Raw genomic sequence first — 18,707 nt, 5'->3', positions numbered from 1 at the left:
AAACCATATAAAAATTGACATTAATTCAATTAATATATATATATATATATATATATATATAATTAAGAACTAAATGCCAATATTATTTAATTTAGTGAGATGAGGTGCCATTTTCTACTACGAAATAAATAAATACTTCAAAATTCATTTTATTTTAATTTTTATATATAAAAAAAATGAATTAATGGGTAAATCCAAAATATAATAATTAATGCCCACAAAATGACAACTCATTTCACAAATTAAAAGAGAATAAAAATTTGTACTTTTTCATCCTTTGATGTTGGAAGAATCAACCAGATTTTGTATTTTTATTTTTTATTTATTATTATTATTATTATTATTATTTTTTTTTAAAAAAGGCACATTGGTGAGGGAATCTATACCAATTTTCTTTTTCTTTTTCTTTTTTTTTATTGGAATATTTTCCACCTTTACATCCTTCAATTGCTTGTATTTGGGTTTTGCATAACTTTTAATTGAATTAATTAATAAATAAATAAAATAAAATTCCAAAATTTCATTTTAGTCCTTATATTTAACGTATTTCAATTAACGGTGAAAATTTAAACCCCTCATTACCTATTTTTAGACTAATTATATTATACGTTCGAGTCTAATATTGCCAAATTTGCAAAAATATCCTCTCTCTTTCACAAAATCAAATTCCTAAGGGCATAAAAAGAAAAAGAGAAACATACGAGGAGCAAAAGGAAAATTGCTCTTTTATAAATTATTTATTTATTTATTGAATAAATTCCAAATCAATTTTTTTTTAATTATATTTTATTAACTATACAAATTAAGAAATATATATTTTTTATTCAATAAGTCGAAGATTTAAATATTTAACTCTATATATTCGAACCGACAAATATGAGACATTCCAATTTAAATATTTTACTTTAATTATTTCTTTTTTATTTTTTTTTTAAATGTTGTTGCCAGCTAAAACTTAGAATCATTATAATGATGAATTACTTTAACTTTGTCCATGTCCATGTGAGAATGAAATTGATCCTTATTTTGCAAGCCTAAGTTGTAAAATGGGAATCCTATAACTACAATCATATATTTTATTTTTTATTTTTTATTTTTATTTAAATAAATTTAAATAAATATTCAATTTTATGTTTAATAATTCAAAATAATTTTAAATTGTAGTGCAAATTGATGATCTGAGGGAAGAATAAAAATTGTGATGATGACGCGTGTGATATTCTTTTGGCTTTTTTTTTTTGTGGTGAAAATAAAGTGTATTAATTTCATGAAGCATCAAGTTTTAATATAAAGTTTAGAAATTTAATAAAATCATATAGTATAGATATTATGAAGAATAAAACTCGAAATCTATAGTATATGATTAAAATCATTTAATTAAGTGTATTAATTACCTTTTTCTTTTCTTTTCTTTCTTTCTTTAATTATTATTTCTCAATCATAATACAACAATTAATTATTTTTAATCACACCCAAAATTGCCCCTTAATCATATCATTCCTCTCTCTTTGCTATTGTTTGCGGGAGGGTAGAAAAGGTCGATTTCCCTTTTTGGTTGAAAATTCATGACTTTAAAGATTGTAAATTATTTGGGACTTTTAGAATAGGAAAAAGTATATTTAACTAAAACAATATTTCAACATGTCTAAGCGGTAAAAATCTTATATTTAAGCGGTAAAAACCTCATATCTATAAAAATAAGGTCAACTCGAACTGGAAGAAGCCATGACATGTAAGCAGCTCGGAGGGTTTTTACCACTTGTCAAGCTCTGATTGGTGTAAGTATGTCTCGTAGTAAAAGAAAAGAAAAAAACTGAAGCGTGACATGGGTCCACGTACAACCCTCGATGGGGGTCCCACGGAATCCGAAGCTAGCTGGATACAACAACGAACCAAAAATTTGAACTTTATGGACAATGAATATATTTAGGCTCAATTGACAATTGTAACCTGGAAATGCCATCACTTTTAATTTTTTTTTTTTTAAAAAAATATAATTTGGAATTGAATTCATTCTTGATGGGGTTTTATTATCTGTTTAAGAAAAAAAAATTATAGTCTTAGTAACAAGCCTTAAGGGAAACTCAAGCCTCATTCATATTTTTCGGGATGATATGTGGCTTTGTCAGATCTTAGGTGAGATTCTCTCTTGCCAACTGAACCTAACTCTTATGGAATTCAAGTTTGTTCAGCCACACACGTTGTCCGTGCATGTATATTCAATTATCTGTGACTTGAAAATTCCGTTTTAAAGGAAGTTGCTCGAGACTTTGTCTCGCAACGCTTGACCTCGTTGTAACACACGTATGTGCTGCATGGTAGCTCGCTTAGATCACATGGCTCACGAGTGGTAGAGAACTGATACCATGTCTCCCCCTAAGGTACATTCTCAACCATTTTTTGTCTCGACCTCGTTGTAACACATGTATGTGCAGCATGGTAGCTCGCTTAGATCACATGACTCACAAGTTGTAGAGAACTGACACCATGCCTCTCCCTAAGGTACATTCTCAAACATTTTTTGTCTCGACCTCGTTGTAACACACGTATGTGCAGCATGGTAGCTCGCTTAGATCACATGGCTCACGAGTGGTAGAGAACTGACACCATGCCTCCCCCTGAGGTACATTCTCAAACATTTTTTGTCTGGCAGAAATAGACATAATTTTGGCAAAATAGTCATACGGTCTTGTGGAACGTTGTTCGCGATGAGCATTCATATTTAACATGGATGAGCTTAACTCCAGAGCCGCATGCCTAAACTCCTTCCAGAATCTTGATTTCAAGGTTAAGGCCTGAGCCCCTAACCATTTATCAAGCATATCTTTGTCACTTTTTGTCTAATTGTTAACTACATCTTGATTATGCCTCATCTTAGCTTCAATGTACATCTCTTTGGTGTGTTAGATGATGCACTATCCTCCTCAGTCGCATCATGATACGTGTCGGATGGGCACCACTTGAAGAACGCCACCTTGTCTTCTTATGTCAGGGTCACAACCTACTCCCTTCTTAGTACGTTATGACCGTTTAAAATTTTATTAAATAAATAATTCAAATTTATGTCTAATAGATCAATTACTTTTAGAAAATACATATAAAATATGTTATACGAAGACAATTGATATTTATTATAAAAATTTTAAAATTTAGAGACTTTCTGAAAAAAAAAAAATAATAATAACAAATACTTATACTTTAATTATATACACGCTATAATAAGTGAAAAATAATACATCCATATCAATTAAGGTATGGTTTTAAAATTACTAAATGAATTATACTACAATTATTTTACAACAACTCTTTATGCATTATTTCATTTAAAGTTTGCATTATAATATTTAATACCATAAGTTCAAAAGCTACATGAGTTTAATTATAACTTAGAGATAATATTGTTCTAAGCATAAGATATTTTATTACATTTTATATCATATAAAAATTTAATTAAAACATTTATAATATCAAAGATCGGTTAATGAAATTATACATACGTAAACTATACTACAATTATTTTACAATAATGTTAGCTTTGAAATTCATAATAAATTCAAAACTTATTGAAGTTTGTGTTAGAGATAAAATAAAATTTCAATAATATTAAAACTTTAATGAAAAAAAAATACAGTTGTCACACCCTTTAATTGCATTTAAATTTGTTACAATAGTTTTTTTAAATGATTTTTTTAATTTTTAAATTATAAAACTCGTGGAAACCCGCTAACTAAATCGTAGATCATTTTTGAAATAATTATAGTACTTTTTTAAAATTAGTCTCGAAAATACATCAAATATTTTTAAATTTGATTTAAATAAATAAATGTATGTTTAATTAATATTTTCATCGAATATTTAATAAAATATAAGATTGAAAAATATAATAAAACTAAGAATATAAGGACAATAAGATTTGGATAAACAAAGTCAATTTCTGTCGTATCAATCAAATGGACGTTCGATTTTAAATTGGTTAATTTCTATAGTTTTTATTTATTTATTTTTCAAACTTCAAAATTTAAAATGAAGTTTTCAATAAAGTTTTTATTAATAAATATCTTTACAAATTATTAAATATTAAATTAAATTTACTCTATATATTTTAATAAATAAATTAAGAATATTAAGACTAAAAAATGTTTAAAGAAAATGAAAGTTATTATCTATATCAACAAGATACACCATTCTTTTTAGTTATTCACAGTAGCAATTTTGAATAAATATAAAAAATTATTATTTTTCGTGTTCAACAGACAAATGTACAAATCTTAATATACTCGTATGAAATCTTGTCTCCATGTAATCGTGTCTAATTACAATTATTTTTTATCTGTAATTACAATTATATCACAAAAATATCAGCATATTTATATTTAATTAAAAGTCAAATTATTATATATGGTAACATATTAATAGGCAAGGAATATGTAGAAAAATTATTACTACTATCATCATTAACAATGACTTAAATCAATTTTGTTTAAAGTTTTTTTTTTTTTTTTTTTTTTTTTTTTTTTTNTAATCTAAAAAATATTAAATTCTAAATTTCCTCGACATTAAATCCCCAATTTATAAACTATCATAAAAAAAATTATTCGATGTAACAATAATTTAATTAGAATTATAACCAAACTTTAACTTTACATTTAAGCATATACCATACACAAAGACTTCCCATTAATTTGGCTTAATGTCACAATCCAAAAAAGGTAAAAAATTATAAAGTAATGGAATTAATTATTAAGGAAGCAAGTAATTAAAAGGACATTAAGATAATATATTTTGATATTTAGTCGATTAATTAGGCTTTCCAGTTGAAGTCGGCTCATTAATTAGATAACAATTAGTTTAACTATGTGTTACGCGGTAAGACAGGACTAAAGTTATGATGTATTAAATATAATTAAATTATAAGTTTAGTCCTTAATTAAAATTTAAATTTGTAAAGGTTAAATCTATAATTTAGATATAAAATTAAAAATTCTATTATATATAAAATTTTAAATTGAATTTAAAAATTAAAAACGACAAATTAATTAATTGCAAGGAAATAATCCTACGTGGCAAAATCACAGCATTATTCACGTGACACGTGGTGCGGCAAAAAAATCAGCACCATGGACGTCTCAATTTTAAATTCCCATTTAGTTCCAAAAACAAAGATTAAAAGAATTGCCGGCCCGCGCGTTAAAGAGCCGTTAGGTGGAGGCTTAGCACTAGGCTCGGATACAGCTTCGGATACAGCTTCGGAAAGCAGAAAAGCAGTACAGAGTATCAAAGGCATAGGAATTACAGATAGAGAGAGAGAGAGAGGAAAAGCAAAAGCAAAAAAGCGTGAGGCAATGAAGAACTGATAGCAAAGAAATGCCAACAAACTCCATTACCCATCAACCCAATTTTCCATTACCGCCACCACCAACAACAACTTCAACAGAAGATCGCCACTCTGCTCGTTTTTTCTTGCGGATCTATGATTCCAGAAGAAGCCCAAATTCTGATGCAGTTTGTTGAAATTGGGTATAGAATTTGATACTCTTTTCGGGGAGTTCTGTTTCTGTGTAAAAAGATGGAAAGAACAATGTTGTTTTCAGTGGCGTCTGTGGTCGAAGATGTTCTTCAACAACATGGAAATCGTCTTGGTGATGGAGGAGGAGGTTTCGATTTGGAATCTCGAAGAGCAGAGGAAGCTGGTAACTCTGATTTTTTCTAATCTTCTTTTTCCCAAATCTTTGGAATCGGATGAATCAGTTCGGAAATCGATTTTCAAAGAGAAAGATGTTTGAATATACATTCTACCAACAAGAACAATTTGAGTATCTTTATTACTATATTTAGAAACGGATGATAAGAATTTGCGATCCTTTTTTTTTTTTTTTTTTTTTTTTTTTTTTTTTTTTTTTTTTTTTTTTTTTTTTNGTGGCTGAGAAAGATGATCGGAGTTGTTGCAGCTAAAGATTTGCCGGCTGAACCATCAGAGGAAGAGTTTAGGCTTGGATTAAGAAGTGGGATTATTCTCTGCAATGTACTGAATAAGGTTCAACCAGGAGCTGTGCCTAAGGTGAGCCAAATCCAAATTTGGGTTGTTTTAATGTTTTTAGGCCAAATTCACATCTGTGTTCTTCCCAAAAACAATTGTTAGGTGGTTGAAAGTCCTTGCGATTCTGCCCTCATCCCTGATGGAGCTGCGCTCTCAGCATTTCAGTATTTTGAGAATGTGAGGAATTTCCTTGTTGCTATACAGGAGATGGGAGTTCCTACGTTTGAGGCATCTGATCTAGAGCAAGTATGTTTAAAGAGAGGAAGAAAAAGTGTCATTGAGTTCTTGAAAAGGGTCCTTTGATGATAAGTTTTGGTTGTTTTTTCAGGGAGGTACGTCTGCTAGAGTTGTTAATACTGTTCTTGCACTTAAATCTTATGGCGAGTGGAAACGTGGTGGGGGCTATGGAGTTTGGAAATTCGGTGGGAATGTTAAACCTGCTACTGTCTCCGCTACTAAGTCCTTTGTGAGGAAGAATTCAGAACCATTCACGAATTCCTTGTCTAGAACTTCCTCTTTGAATGACAAATCTTTCAATCCTTCCAATGTGGTTTGTTTCAATCTTACGTTGTTTGTTTGTTTGTTTGTTTCTCATGTTTATTTTGTTTAAGCTTCTTTTAAACTCTAGTGTTTGTTTCTTGTCAATTGTTCATTGTAGCAGTCTAGTTCTCGCTCCTCGCTCATTCGTGCACTTTTGACGGATAAACGACCTGAAGAAATCCCTACGGTAATGACCGAAAATGTTCTGGTTTCTTGACCAGTAGCTTTCTTCCTAGAATGAGTTGGTGTGGTTAGGAATCACGACTCTTTACAATAATATGATATTGTCCACTTTAAGCATAAGCTCTCATGACTTTGTGGGGCCTCGTACCAAAGGAGATAGTATTCTTTGCTTATAAACCCATGATCAATCCCTTAGTTAGCCGATGTGAGACTCTCCACCAACAATCCTCTCCTTGAACAAAGTAATACCATAGAGCCTCTGCTGAGACTTATCGAGCCCTTGAACAGTCTCCCCTTAATCGAGGCTCAACTCCTTCTTTGGAGCCCTCGAACAAAGTACACCAGTTATTTGATACTTGAGTCACTTTTGACAACACCTTCGAGGCTCACAATTCTTTGTTCGACATTTGAGAATTCTATTGATTTAGCTAAGTTAAGGACATGGTTCTGATACAATGTTAGGAATCATGACTCTTTACGGTGGTATGATATTGTCCACTTTGAGTATAAACTCTCATGGCTTTGCTTTAGGCTTCCCTAAAAGACCTCATTACCGTTGGAGATAGTATTTCTTACTTATAAACCCATGATCAACCCCTTAATTAGCCGATGTGAGACTCCCCACCAACAATCCTCCACAATGCTTGGTCTTAGAACATAACTAGCTTAATGTTCTATTTTGTGTTACATGAACGTGTCCTCAACTTTTTCTAAACTATATGCTCTATCTTTTTATAGTTGGTTGAATCATTGCTCAGCAAGCTTGTGGATGAAGTTGAGAATCGCTTTTCCAGCCTTGAACTGGTATGTAGATTCAAAAATCTTGTTTCATTTATGGCTTCACAGTTTGTTTATTTCTCTACTGTTCTACACTACAGACAAAAGCAAACCCAAAAGATGTGGTTGCTGCTCCATCACTGGGCAACAAGTCGCTCTTCAAATCAGCTTTTGGTGCTAAAAGGGTGTGGAGTCTATCCTTTTTGTTATACTCACATAGCCTACAAATGGAGTATTGCTGAATTTTATGAATCACTGTTCACTCTTTCTATAGGCAGAGGAACTTAACTCCAAAGCGATGGAAAAGAATGAACTTATCCATGGAAGCAGTATATATGAGGAGCAGTCAAAGAGCCTGCTCTTAAAGCAGCAAATGATTTTCGATCGGCAACAAAAGGACGTTCAGGTATATAGTAACATTTTTTTTTAACTTCAAGAACACCTAGGAGCAGGAATTCAAGTCTCTGACCTTTTGATCGAGTTTGTATACTTCAACCCTGTTTTTAGTTATCGTTCACCATGTTCATACTAATTTTAAATTATTGTTTTAGGATCTAAAACATAAACTACACGCTGCAAAAGTTGGAATGCAGTTCATGCAAGTAAAATTTAGTGAAGAGTTCCACAACCTCGGTAGGATTATTGGACAAATTTCATCGGGGAGTAGATAGCTTTTTATCTCACTTCTAATTTTGAGCTTTTTCTTTATGTAGGTATGCATGTACATAGTCTTGCTCATGCTGCTTCTGGATATCATAAAGTTCTCATGGAAAACCGTAAGCTATACAATCAAGTGCAGGATCTCAAGGGTAATTTGCATCACTGGTCATATAAGCTAAAGCTTTCGATTTTCTGTGCATTTTATTGTAATACCTCAAGCCCCATTGCTAGCAGATATTGTCCTCTTTGACTTTTTCCTTCTGGACTTTCCCTCAAGATTTTAAAACACGTATACTAAGAAAAGGTTTCCACACTCTTATAAAGAATGTTTCGTTTCCCTCTCTAACCGATGTGGGGTCCCACAATCCACCAAAGTATGCTTCGGGGCCAAACGTCCTCGCTGGCACTCGTTCCCCTCTCTAATCGATGTGGAAACCTCTCCCGAGTAGACGCGTTTTAAAACCTTGAGGGAATCCCAAAAGAAAAATCCCAAAGAGGACAATATCTGGATGTTACATTTACGTTGAGGATTATAAATATTTGGGTCTTGTGATGACCAGGTAGCATAAGAGTTTACTGCAGAGTTAGGCCCTTTTTGTCTGGTCAATCAAATTATTCAAGTGTTGTGGATCACATAGAAGATGGAAATATTACTGTTAACGCCCCATCGAAGCACGGGAAGGGACAGAGATCCTTCAGCTTCAACAAAGTATTTGGTCCATCTGCTACACAAGGTTGATGAAACTTAAATTTTTGAAGGATCATGAATTCTTTAACACATATTTTGACAATGTGCTCTCTTTCTATCACAGTGGGCGTGTTCGCCGATATGCAGCCACTCATTCGGTCTGTTCTTGATGGATACAATGTTTGCATTTTTGCATATGGACAAACAGGATCAGGGAAAACTTTTACTATGGTATGTATAAGGACTTTAAATTTACATCTTAAAAGAAAGAGCGTGTGAAATTCAGATATGTGCTCATTTCTTTCATTGACATGCTTAGACTGGGCCAAAAGAGCTAACAGAGAAGAGCCAAGGAGTAAATTATAGAGCATTGGGAGATTTGTTCCTTATAGCAGATCAAAGAAAGGAGACCTATCGTTATGATGTTTCTGTTCAGATGATTGAGATTTATAACGAGCAAGTCCGGGATCTTCTTGTCACTGATGGAACTAATAAAAGATATCCTTCACAATTAATCTTGTTTGTTCTTGAGTTAATTATATTTGCATCCTATTGCACTCTGTTCATGAAAACCAAGTAGTTGATGAATTTGGCGATTGCAAGTCATATTGTAATAGCCCAAATCCACTAGTAGATTTTGTCTTCTTTGGACTTCCCCTTCCGAGTTTTCCCTCAAAATTTTAAAACGCGTCTTTTGTAACAGCCCAAACCCCCCACCGCTAGCAGATATTGTTCTCTTTAGGCTTTTCATTTCGAGTTTCTTCTCAAGATTTTAAAATGCGTCTACTAGGAGAGGTTTCCACACCCTTATAAAAAGTGCTTCGTTCCCTTCTCCAACCGATATGGGATCTCACAATCCACACCCTCCTTCAGGGCCCAGCATCCTCGCTGACACTCGTTTCCTTCTCCAATCAATTTGAGACCCCCCAATCTATCCCCGCTGCCTAGTGTCCCAAGTTCGAAAGGGAAAGCCCGAAAAGGACAATATCTGCTAGCGGTGGACTTGGGTTGTTACACATACACTTAAGTAATACTCAATTGGATGCACTATCAGCTTAAAAGTTGAACCTGCCTTGTTTATAGTTCCAGAGTCTAGACAAATTCAATAATACTTTTATGATGCTTCTATCAAATGCTTTCCTTAACTATTTTTACATTAGAAATCCGCAATAGTTCTCAAAATGGACTTAGTGTACCAGATGCTAGTCTTGTAAGCGTATCATCAACTTCAGATGTCATTAACCTTATGAACCTTGGCCAAAGGAACCGTGCCGTAGGGGCGACAGCGCTAAACGACCGTAGTAGCCGTTCCCATAGGTAAGATATCCATATATCTTGTGTAGCATTGAGAATGTGTATGGCTTCACCAGCCACCAAGCTAACTTCCATTCAAATCATTTTGTAGTTGCTTGACTGTTCACGTACAAGGAAAAGATTTGACATCTGGAGCCATTCTCCGTGGCTGTATGCATCTTGTAGACTTGGCAGGAAGTGAAAGAGTTGACAAGTCTGAGGTGACAGGAGATAGACTGAAAGAGGCACAGTATATCAATAAATCTCTGTCTGCTCTAGGTGATGTGATTGCTTCTCTTGCACAGAAGAATCCCCATGTCCCTTACAGAAATAGCAAACTGACACAACTTCTTCAAGATTCACTTGGTAAGATGAAAGTCTACATAGGATATATATCTGTCTCTCCCTCTTAGGTTGACTCAGAATTTGAAACTTTTTTGTATCTGTTTAGGTGGGCAAGCCAAGACATTGATGTTTGTTCATATAAGCCCGGAACCTGATGCTATTGGAGAGACGTTAAGCACGCTTAAATTTGCAGAGCGAGTTGCCACGGTCGAACTCGGTTCTGCTCGAGTCAACAAGGATACTTCAGATGTTAAAGAGCTCAAAGAACAGGTTTTGATTTGACATTTGGTCTCATCTAATCTTTAAGCATGTTTTTGCAAGCTTTTTCTATTCGTGTTTATCAAGTGGAAACTTAACTGCATTTCAGATTGCAAGTTTAAAGGCAGCACTTGCGAGGAAAGAGGGGACACCACAACAAATCCAGCTCCATGTTTCTGGGAACTCAGAGAAATTCAAGGCAAAAGCTAGTGAGTTATCACCTTGCCTGCCTAGAAGTCAGGATGCCGATGTGTTGGTCGAAAATGCTATCCGTCGTCGACCTATGGACGACGTAGGCAACATCGAGGTATTTCTTCCCTATCAAATGAGGCATTTGTTCAAAATAGTCAACATAGCTCTTGTGATCATTCTTTGCTTAGATGAAATGCAGGAAAACACTATGTTCTGTGCCAATGAGCCACTTATTGGCCAAAACCTTTCTATAAAAATATAGTTTAGTGAAAAATTTCGTAAGTGTTTTTCAGATGTGTTATTAGGAATCACGAACGTCCACAATGGTATGATATGTCCACTATGAGCATAAACTCTGGTGGGTTTGCTTTTGATTTCCCCAAAAGACTTCATACCAAAGGGGACGTGGTTGCCTCAAATAGGCTCCCCTTAACCGAGTCACGACTCTTTCTCTGGAGCCCTCAAATAAATTATACCCTTGTTAATTAGCCAACGTGGGACTCCCTCCCAACACCATCGGTCATTTGATAGATGATTTCTGCCTTTATATTTGGTTTGCATTACTCTAACTTGAAAATGTACCTTAATGTCAATGGTCCAGTTTCACAGTAACTCTGCATTGAGACAGAAGAGGCAAAGCTTTGACATGGCTGAGCTGTTGGCTAACTCACCACCATGGCCGCCGGTTAGTAGCCCTTGCCTGAACTACGGCGAGGACGATAAAGACACGGCCTCAGGTGAGTGGGTTGACAAAGTAATAGACATGAACCGAGTTGAGAATCCATTGGAGGAGGAGGAGGGGTGCTGGGAAGCAGAAAATGGTCACTTAAATGATATATTCTACCAGAAATACCTTCAAGACTCCTCCAAACTGTACACAGAACAAGGATACAGCATGCTAACAGGAGGAGCTAACAGATTCAACATGATTGGGAATGATGATATAGACGATGCAGGAACAAGCGACTCATCTGAGCCAGATTTGCTCTGGCAATTCAAACACTCCAAACTTGCTGCAAGCATAGGCAACGGAATCGGATCGAAAACGAAGAAGCCGAACGGTGGTGGAAAGCAGCAGCAGCAGCAGCAGCAGCCCCTAAAGAGCCCAGAATTGTTAAGGTAGCCATACTGTTCTTCTATAGCTATTAGCTATGGTTCTTCTTCTTGTCTTCATATTATGGCTTGTTTTAATGGAATTCTTGAATGTTTTTGATGATTTGCATGCAGCAGCAAGAAGTTGAGTTCTTCAATGAGCCCTTCTCCTTCACCTTCACAGAAGATGATATCATCAAATGGGGTTGCCCTTCCACTCCACAGAAATGGGAGACGACAGCCTGCTTCTGCTGATAAACGCAGAACTGGAAATAGAAAACAGTAAAAAAAAAAATTAAAAATTAAAAATTAAAATCATTTTTTTTATTCTTTAACGTGTGAGGGAGTGTTGATTTCCATTTTTTATCCCTTTTGTTTGTTGTAATTAATTACTGTAACAGTGAAAAAAAAGCAATAATTACAGTTGCTTTTTTAATTTCTTTCTTTTGTATTGATTGTGAGTTACTTCACCCTATTCACCCTAAAACGCACCCTCGATCTAGATGAATACAAAAAATTATAGAAGAACAAAAGAAAAATATAAGAACATAAGAGAAAATGCTTACAGAAACTTGGCTAAAGGTTTATATTAATGACATTACATACAGAAATACAGATAGCAGAAGTACGTATTTATGGTTCGGTTTATTATATACAATTTTAACTGATATAATTCTCTCGTGTATACAACTATCTACCTGTTTTTACTGTCTTATTGTATATGACTATTTTCGATAGAGAAGTTGGTCTAAATTTCAAGAGTATCTTACCTGTTTCAAAAATATTATTGAACTTTTCAAATAATTAAAAAAATATTTTTAAATTCAATAATAGTATTTTTTTGGAAACAATATATAAAATTTATGAATTTTTTTATTAATTTAGGGAAAAAAATGTGTGATTTGGCGATTTGGTGGGCCGTTATTGGGCCGTTTAATTGGGCCGAAGGAAGAAAATTCCGATCTCAGGTAGGCGCGCAGCCATGAAAGCTAGTTCCGTTTTCACTTACCAAACATTTCGGTATTCTTTTACAGACACCTCGAAAGCTGTGACGTTACCTGCCATTTCTTCCGGCGCCTTATCTCCGTCCATTCCTCCCATCGAGGATTCCATCTTCTTCATAATCATTGTTACAGAGTTTGCTCTTGTACTTGCAAGATCGCTCTCTCATTCTTCTTCCCCAAACTAATATTGGCTTTTAGCTCAGAAGAATGGCGGCCTTGTATGTTCTGTCCCGGCGATCTTCGTCTTCGCAACTCTTTGGAATGGCGCGTTACGCTACTAGATCATACTCCACGGCTTTTCGCGAGGAAAGAGATACGTTTGGACCGATCAACGTTCCCTCCGATAGGTTCGTTTCTCTCGTTCATCTGGTTTTTGGATTTACTTTACTAGTAATTGCTTTGTGTGTTCGATTTTTCCTGAGGAAATTGTGGTAATGGTAGGGGAATGAGTTTTTATGAAATATGTTGTTTGACTTCTAGATTATGGGGAGCTCAAACGCAGAGATCGTTGCAGAACTTCGAAATTGGAGGAGACCGTGAGCGAATGCCTGATCCTATAATTCGTGCCTTTGGCGTCCTTAAAAAGTGTGCTGCTAAGGTCTATTCATTTCAAATTTGGCGGAATGTGATGTTTAGTTCTCTGTGCTACAGCTTGTGTTTTGCAACTGAGGCAAAGTCGGACTGTTCATCGCGAGTCTATTTTTGTAGGTAAACATGGAATACGGTCTTGATCCAACCATTGGGAAAGCTATTATGCAAGCAGCCCAAGAAGTAGCGGAGGGAAAGTTGAATGATCACTTTCCACTAGTTGTATGGCAAACTGGAAGTGGCACTCAGAGTAATATGAACGCGAATGAGGTTAGGCTAGTCTGTTTTGTTTTGATTATGAGGTGTTGTAGCTGATGGTTTCCTTTTCAATATCTTGGATATAGACGATGCTTTGGTTTTTTTTAGAAGTANTCTGGATACCATGGAAATTATCTTAAGCATGATGTCACAACCTCTATGCCATGTTTGTCTTCTTACATAGTACCATATATGTGTAGTAGGCAGCTTCCAAACTATTAGTTACTTTTGATGGTTAAATTTAAGATCTTGTAAGATGTCAGCTGTCTTCTTTCCCCCCTCCCTTTCCTACGTTATGAGTCAAATTCACCTAGTTTTCTTTAGGTATAATCTCTTGTGTAAAGAAAAGAAAGTATTTCCTTTGTTAATATTTGAAGTGTCCCATAAATGTTATGTTCACACTGTAATGAAGATGGTCTTATCTGTGAAGTAATCTTCTTAGTTATTAGAATGTCTTTTGTTAGTTGATGATCATTAGAATGGTAGTTAATACAGATCTCCACGCTCTACAAGTACTGAATATCTTATTTATGGGGCAGGTCATTGCCAACAGAGCATCTGAGATCCTTGGTCATAAACGTGGTGAGAAGTTTGTGCACCCAAATGACCATGTTAATCGGTCACAATCTTCTAATGATACATTCCCTACTGTAAGCTTTTTCTTTCCCAAGTAATTTTCTCTATTGCTATTCCGACTCTGATTCTATAACTAAGCGATAAAATTTAGCAGTTTCGCTCAAGCTTCTTTGTTTTTCCTTTGTAATTTTAATAGCCAAACTATGTGGCTTAACTACTTTGACCATGAAAAAACTACCCTTGCCTCACCTGACGAGATTTTTTTTTTCCTCCGCCCTTCTGATTTATATTGTTTCCCTATTACAGGTAATGCACATAGCAGCTGCAACAGAAATTAATTCCAGATTCATACCAAAATTGAAAACTTTGCATTCATCACTATACTCGAAGGTTTGATATTTAGGAGAGCTATGTTACCCAGAATTTCAATTTTATTGTCTGCATCTTCACATGCTGTAGATGATCCGAGCCTAAGTTATTTACGCATGCCTTTTTGAGTTGTAAAGTTAAGCCATGTTTGTTTGATTGCATGAACTAAGATGAATGTGTAAAAATTGGAAACATTGGAGGTCTTAACATAGTTTGGAGATGATCGTAAAATTCTGTTAGATTCAGCACTTTTTAACTGAGTTGTGTGGTAGTAACGTATGCGTATAGCTATGCTTCCATCAGCTACCTTGCATTCTGTGTTCCCTTTGCTCTTTCATAAGTTTGTAATTCCTTGTATCTCTGTTATGATTCAAACAGTCTATAGAATTCAAAGACATCGTTAAGATTGGACGCACTCACACTCAAGATGCAACACCATTAACTCTTGGGCAAGAATTCAGTGGCTATACCACACAAGTATTCCCGCTTTCTCTTTGTGCTTATGGAAGTTTTGGATTCCTAATGACTATTGAAAAGAAGAGAGAGGGTACAACGCATATGAATAATTTTCTGATTGGTGTGCACTTGGACTGCAGGTGAAGTATGGTATTGACAGAGTCTTGTGCACTCTACCTCGAATGTATCAGGTTATTGTTTGTAATCTTTCCAGGTATTTTGTTGGTTCTTTTGGCTATTTATGTTTTGACACTTCAGAATCTCATCTGTGCAGCTTGCCCAAGGTGGAACTGCTGTTGGAACTGGATTGAACACAAAGAAAGGGTATATTTTCTATTGAATTCGTTTGAATAAGAAAAGCTATCTAGTTTTCGGATAACGTTTTTTATGAGATCAGAAGGATGAAAGTGTTTTTTTATTGTGAGATTGGCGCTGTCTGTTGTTCAGATTTGATGTGAAGATAGCTGCAGCAGTAGCTGAAGAAGCAAATTTGCCATTTGTGACAGCAGAAAACAAGTTTGAAGCCTTGGTTAGTCTCTTAGTATTTTTTTTATTTCACAGCTTGGTGCTGCATTCACTCACACTTGAACCACTTTTTATGTTAAAACTTTTTGTTTTTTTACCAGGCTGCACATGATGCCTTTGTTGAAACTAGTGGGGCTCTTAACACAGTTGCTACTTCTTTGATGAAGATTGCCAATGACATACGCCTGCTGGGAAGGTTTATATTTATCAATTTTGACTCTTTATTCTTTATTATTTATTATTCCTCTCTACCTAATACTTCCCCCCTCATTTCATGCATACAGTGGTCCACGTTGTGGTCTTGGTGAACTTATTCTTCCCGAAAATGAGCCTGGCAGTAGTATTATGCCAGTAATACTATTCTCTCTCTCTCGATCTCTATCTCCATATCTGTCTCTGTATTTGGGAGCACTGTGTATTTGGGGACACGTGCATGTATGTCTGGGCTTGTGTAACCTAAACAATTTCATTGTTTCAGGGAAAGGTAAACCCCACTCAATGCGAGGCTCTCACTATGGTCTGTGCTCAGGTGAAGTACTTTCTACTTTCTTGTGTAGTTTAGTATGGGGTGCTGAAAGAGGATTAGTTAGTACAGATGCAATCAAAACTCGTTCTGTTGGCTTTCATTAGTTCCCAAAATTTTTTGGTTAATTATTCAATAAGCCTGTGCAATATATGCATATTCAGATTCTCAGAGACTAGTTTAATATATGTATTATATTGTCATTCTAAAACTTAAAAAGGATGAATGATATCACAACTTTTCTTGTTTTATAGGTCATGGGAAACCATGTGGCAGTAACTGTTGGCGGGTCGAATGGTCACTTTGAACTTAATGTATTTAAGCCAATGATCGCCAATGCTCTTTTGCATGTAAGTTCTATTATAATCCCTTCACCGTTATTATTTCTAGAGATTATGTTCAATAATGATATCAGGAACTAAATTATTTCCTGGTGGTATGAGATTCATTTATGTGTGTGTGTGTGTATATAGATAGAGAGAGAGAGAGAGAGAGATAAAAATTCTGGACTCATCTAACCTTCATCTCCCATGCTGCCTCTTCATTGGCAGTCATTGAGATTATTAGGGGATGCGTCTGCTTCATTTGAAAAGAACTGTGTGAGGGGAATTCAAGCTAACAGTGAAAGAATTTCGAAATTACTCCGTGAGGTTAGTTTTATGTTAATATTTGAAAAATACTGTTAACTACCCCGTTTTCTTCGAAGATTTTGGCTGATGATTCCTTTGGTTATCCCTGCATGTAAATTCGATGGCCTTGCAGTCACTTATGCTCGTCACGGCTTTGAATCCTGTAAGTGTTCATCAATTAGAAAGCTCGCATTTTCCTTAAGCTTGGTACTTTGTTTGATAGCATGTTCCTACATCTTGTCTCCAGAAAATTGGTTACGACAATGCTGCTGCAGTTGCAAAGACAGCCCACAAGGAAGGTTCGACTTTGAAGGTATGAATAGGTTCAAATCCCATTTCGAACTTTCATCTTTATTCTTTAGAATTTAAATAAGAAAGCACTTGTAGAGAATGCTTTCAAGTCGTAGTGGCCGCCAACTAAATATTTAATATTTGAGTATAAAAAATAATTAAAAAAATATACAGGAGAAGCCACCCTTTTTATTCCTTGTCATGTCATTAATTTCAAATAAAACAATTTAACGAATACATCATACAGGTGAATAAGATGTATTCACAACCAAGCGTTTTAAGTCACGTGCCGTAGGTTAGATGTCGAGTCTTTGAAAATTCATATTCTTTGTAAAATGATTAAAGATTAACGGTAAGGATTAAAATAGTTATATATATATATATATATATTGAGAAATAGAAACAAACTATTAGAAGTTAAAAGTAACTAAAACTAGAACATTTCATAAATTGGAGACCAAAACGGAATATACTATAACAATACACGGACCAAAATTAGGATTCAAACATAAATTTTATTGGCTTGATTGTTGGTTACGAGGGTGGTTTTTGTATATATGATTATGCAGGAAGCTGCATTGAAGCTTGGTGTTCTAAGCGAGGAAGATTTTGATAAATATGTGGTACCTGAGAAAATGATTGGTCCATCTGATTGATAAAAGCTAAAGCTTCTTCTGTGTTTGGATAATTGTTTCGTCAAAACCAATTTGAAGAGGTAACTCTCATTTTTTCCCTTGGAAGGAATAAGAAATCCATTTTTATGAGGATTGAACTTGATAATAACAAAAAAAACCACAGAAGAAAATTTCCCCTCAGGCTGGCCTTTGTATTTCCAGCGGAAAATGTGGTGATCTTGTTCTGTCAAAATTTTGCCAGAGTTTTATTCACGAAAGCAAATTAATAATATGTTTTGTAGACAATTGGTCATTGTTTACATCCATTGATGGCTCTCTTTTTTTATGTTTATTATTATTGCTGTTATTATTATTACAAGTTTAACAGCAAATAAGAGTAGAAACTCAGAAAATTTGACCTCTAGACTACACTTTATACCAATTAAGCTAATGCCCCGTTCTGCTACTGGATCTGTATCAATTGTAGTTTAAAGTAGTAATATTAGTAGAATTTTAACTGTGTACATCTAAAATGTAATTAGGACTAACGTAGATATTAGTTTATTGATTAAACCCCATGGTGAAACTTAGTGGTAACTTTGTATGTACTCCACGTTTTCTATTTTTTGTAAAAGAAAAGAAATGGGTTTCAAGGAGTTTCTCCTAGAATGAAAAATAACAATATTAAATAATTTTCGAAGCTATAATTAACGAATCAATTCAGGTGAAGGATTCAATATGCATACCCCAATGCTTCCAATGATGCATTAAACCAATGGAAGCTTGCCTCTAACATTAGCTTCATTTAA

At 34.6% G+C, this 18,707-nt stretch overlaps 2 protein-coding genes across 2 annotated transcripts; both read left to right on the top strand.

The window, feature by feature from the left end:
• Positions 1-5,922: 5,922 nt before the first annotated feature.
• On the top strand, positions 5,923-12,501 carry LOC111789255 (kinesin-like protein KIN-14I). The gene is made up of 18 exons (XM_023669973.1): positions 5,923-6,058; positions 6,140-6,283; positions 6,366-6,587; positions 6,696-6,764; positions 7,499-7,564; positions 7,639-7,722; positions 7,812-7,943; positions 8,089-8,170; positions 8,251-8,346; positions 8,758-8,931; positions 9,010-9,116; positions 9,205-9,383; positions 10,041-10,202; positions 10,291-10,544; positions 10,630-10,793; positions 10,891-11,088; positions 11,575-12,092; positions 12,204-12,501. The coding sequence occupies exons 1-18, from the start codon at positions 5,930-5,932 to the stop codon at positions 12,349-12,351; spliced, it is 2,928 nt and encodes a 975-aa protein (XP_023525741.1). The 5' UTR covers positions 5,923-5,929; the 3' UTR covers positions 12,352-12,501.
• Positions 12,502-13,085: 584 nt separating this feature from the next.
• On the top strand, positions 13,086-18,224 carry LOC111789428 (fumarate hydratase 1, mitochondrial). The gene is made up of 17 exons (XM_023670198.1): positions 13,086-13,416; positions 13,550-13,667; positions 13,778-13,927; positions 14,455-14,565; positions 14,798-14,881; positions 15,239-15,337; positions 15,457-15,507; positions 15,591-15,640; positions 15,764-15,845; positions 15,943-16,037; positions 16,126-16,192; positions 16,320-16,370; positions 16,619-16,714; positions 16,916-17,014; positions 17,127-17,156; positions 17,241-17,306; positions 17,854-18,224. Exons 1-17 carry the CDS (start codon positions 13,277-13,279, stop codon positions 17,938-17,940), a joined length of 1,476 nt encoding a protein of 491 aa, XP_023525966.1. The 5' UTR covers positions 13,086-13,276; the 3' UTR covers positions 17,941-18,224.
• Positions 18,225-18,707: the final 483 nt, after the last annotated feature.

Source organism: Cucurbita pepo, chromosome LG02 (genome assembly GCF_002806865.2).
Source record: "Cucurbita pepo subsp. pepo cultivar mu-cu-16 chromosome LG02, ASM280686v2, whole genome shotgun sequence".
Lineage (NCBI taxonomy): Eukaryota > Viridiplantae > Streptophyta > Magnoliopsida > Cucurbitales > Cucurbitaceae > Cucurbita > Cucurbita pepo.
Note: the sequence above shows the minus strand (reverse complement) of the source record. Positions and strands in the feature narration are given on the sequence as shown.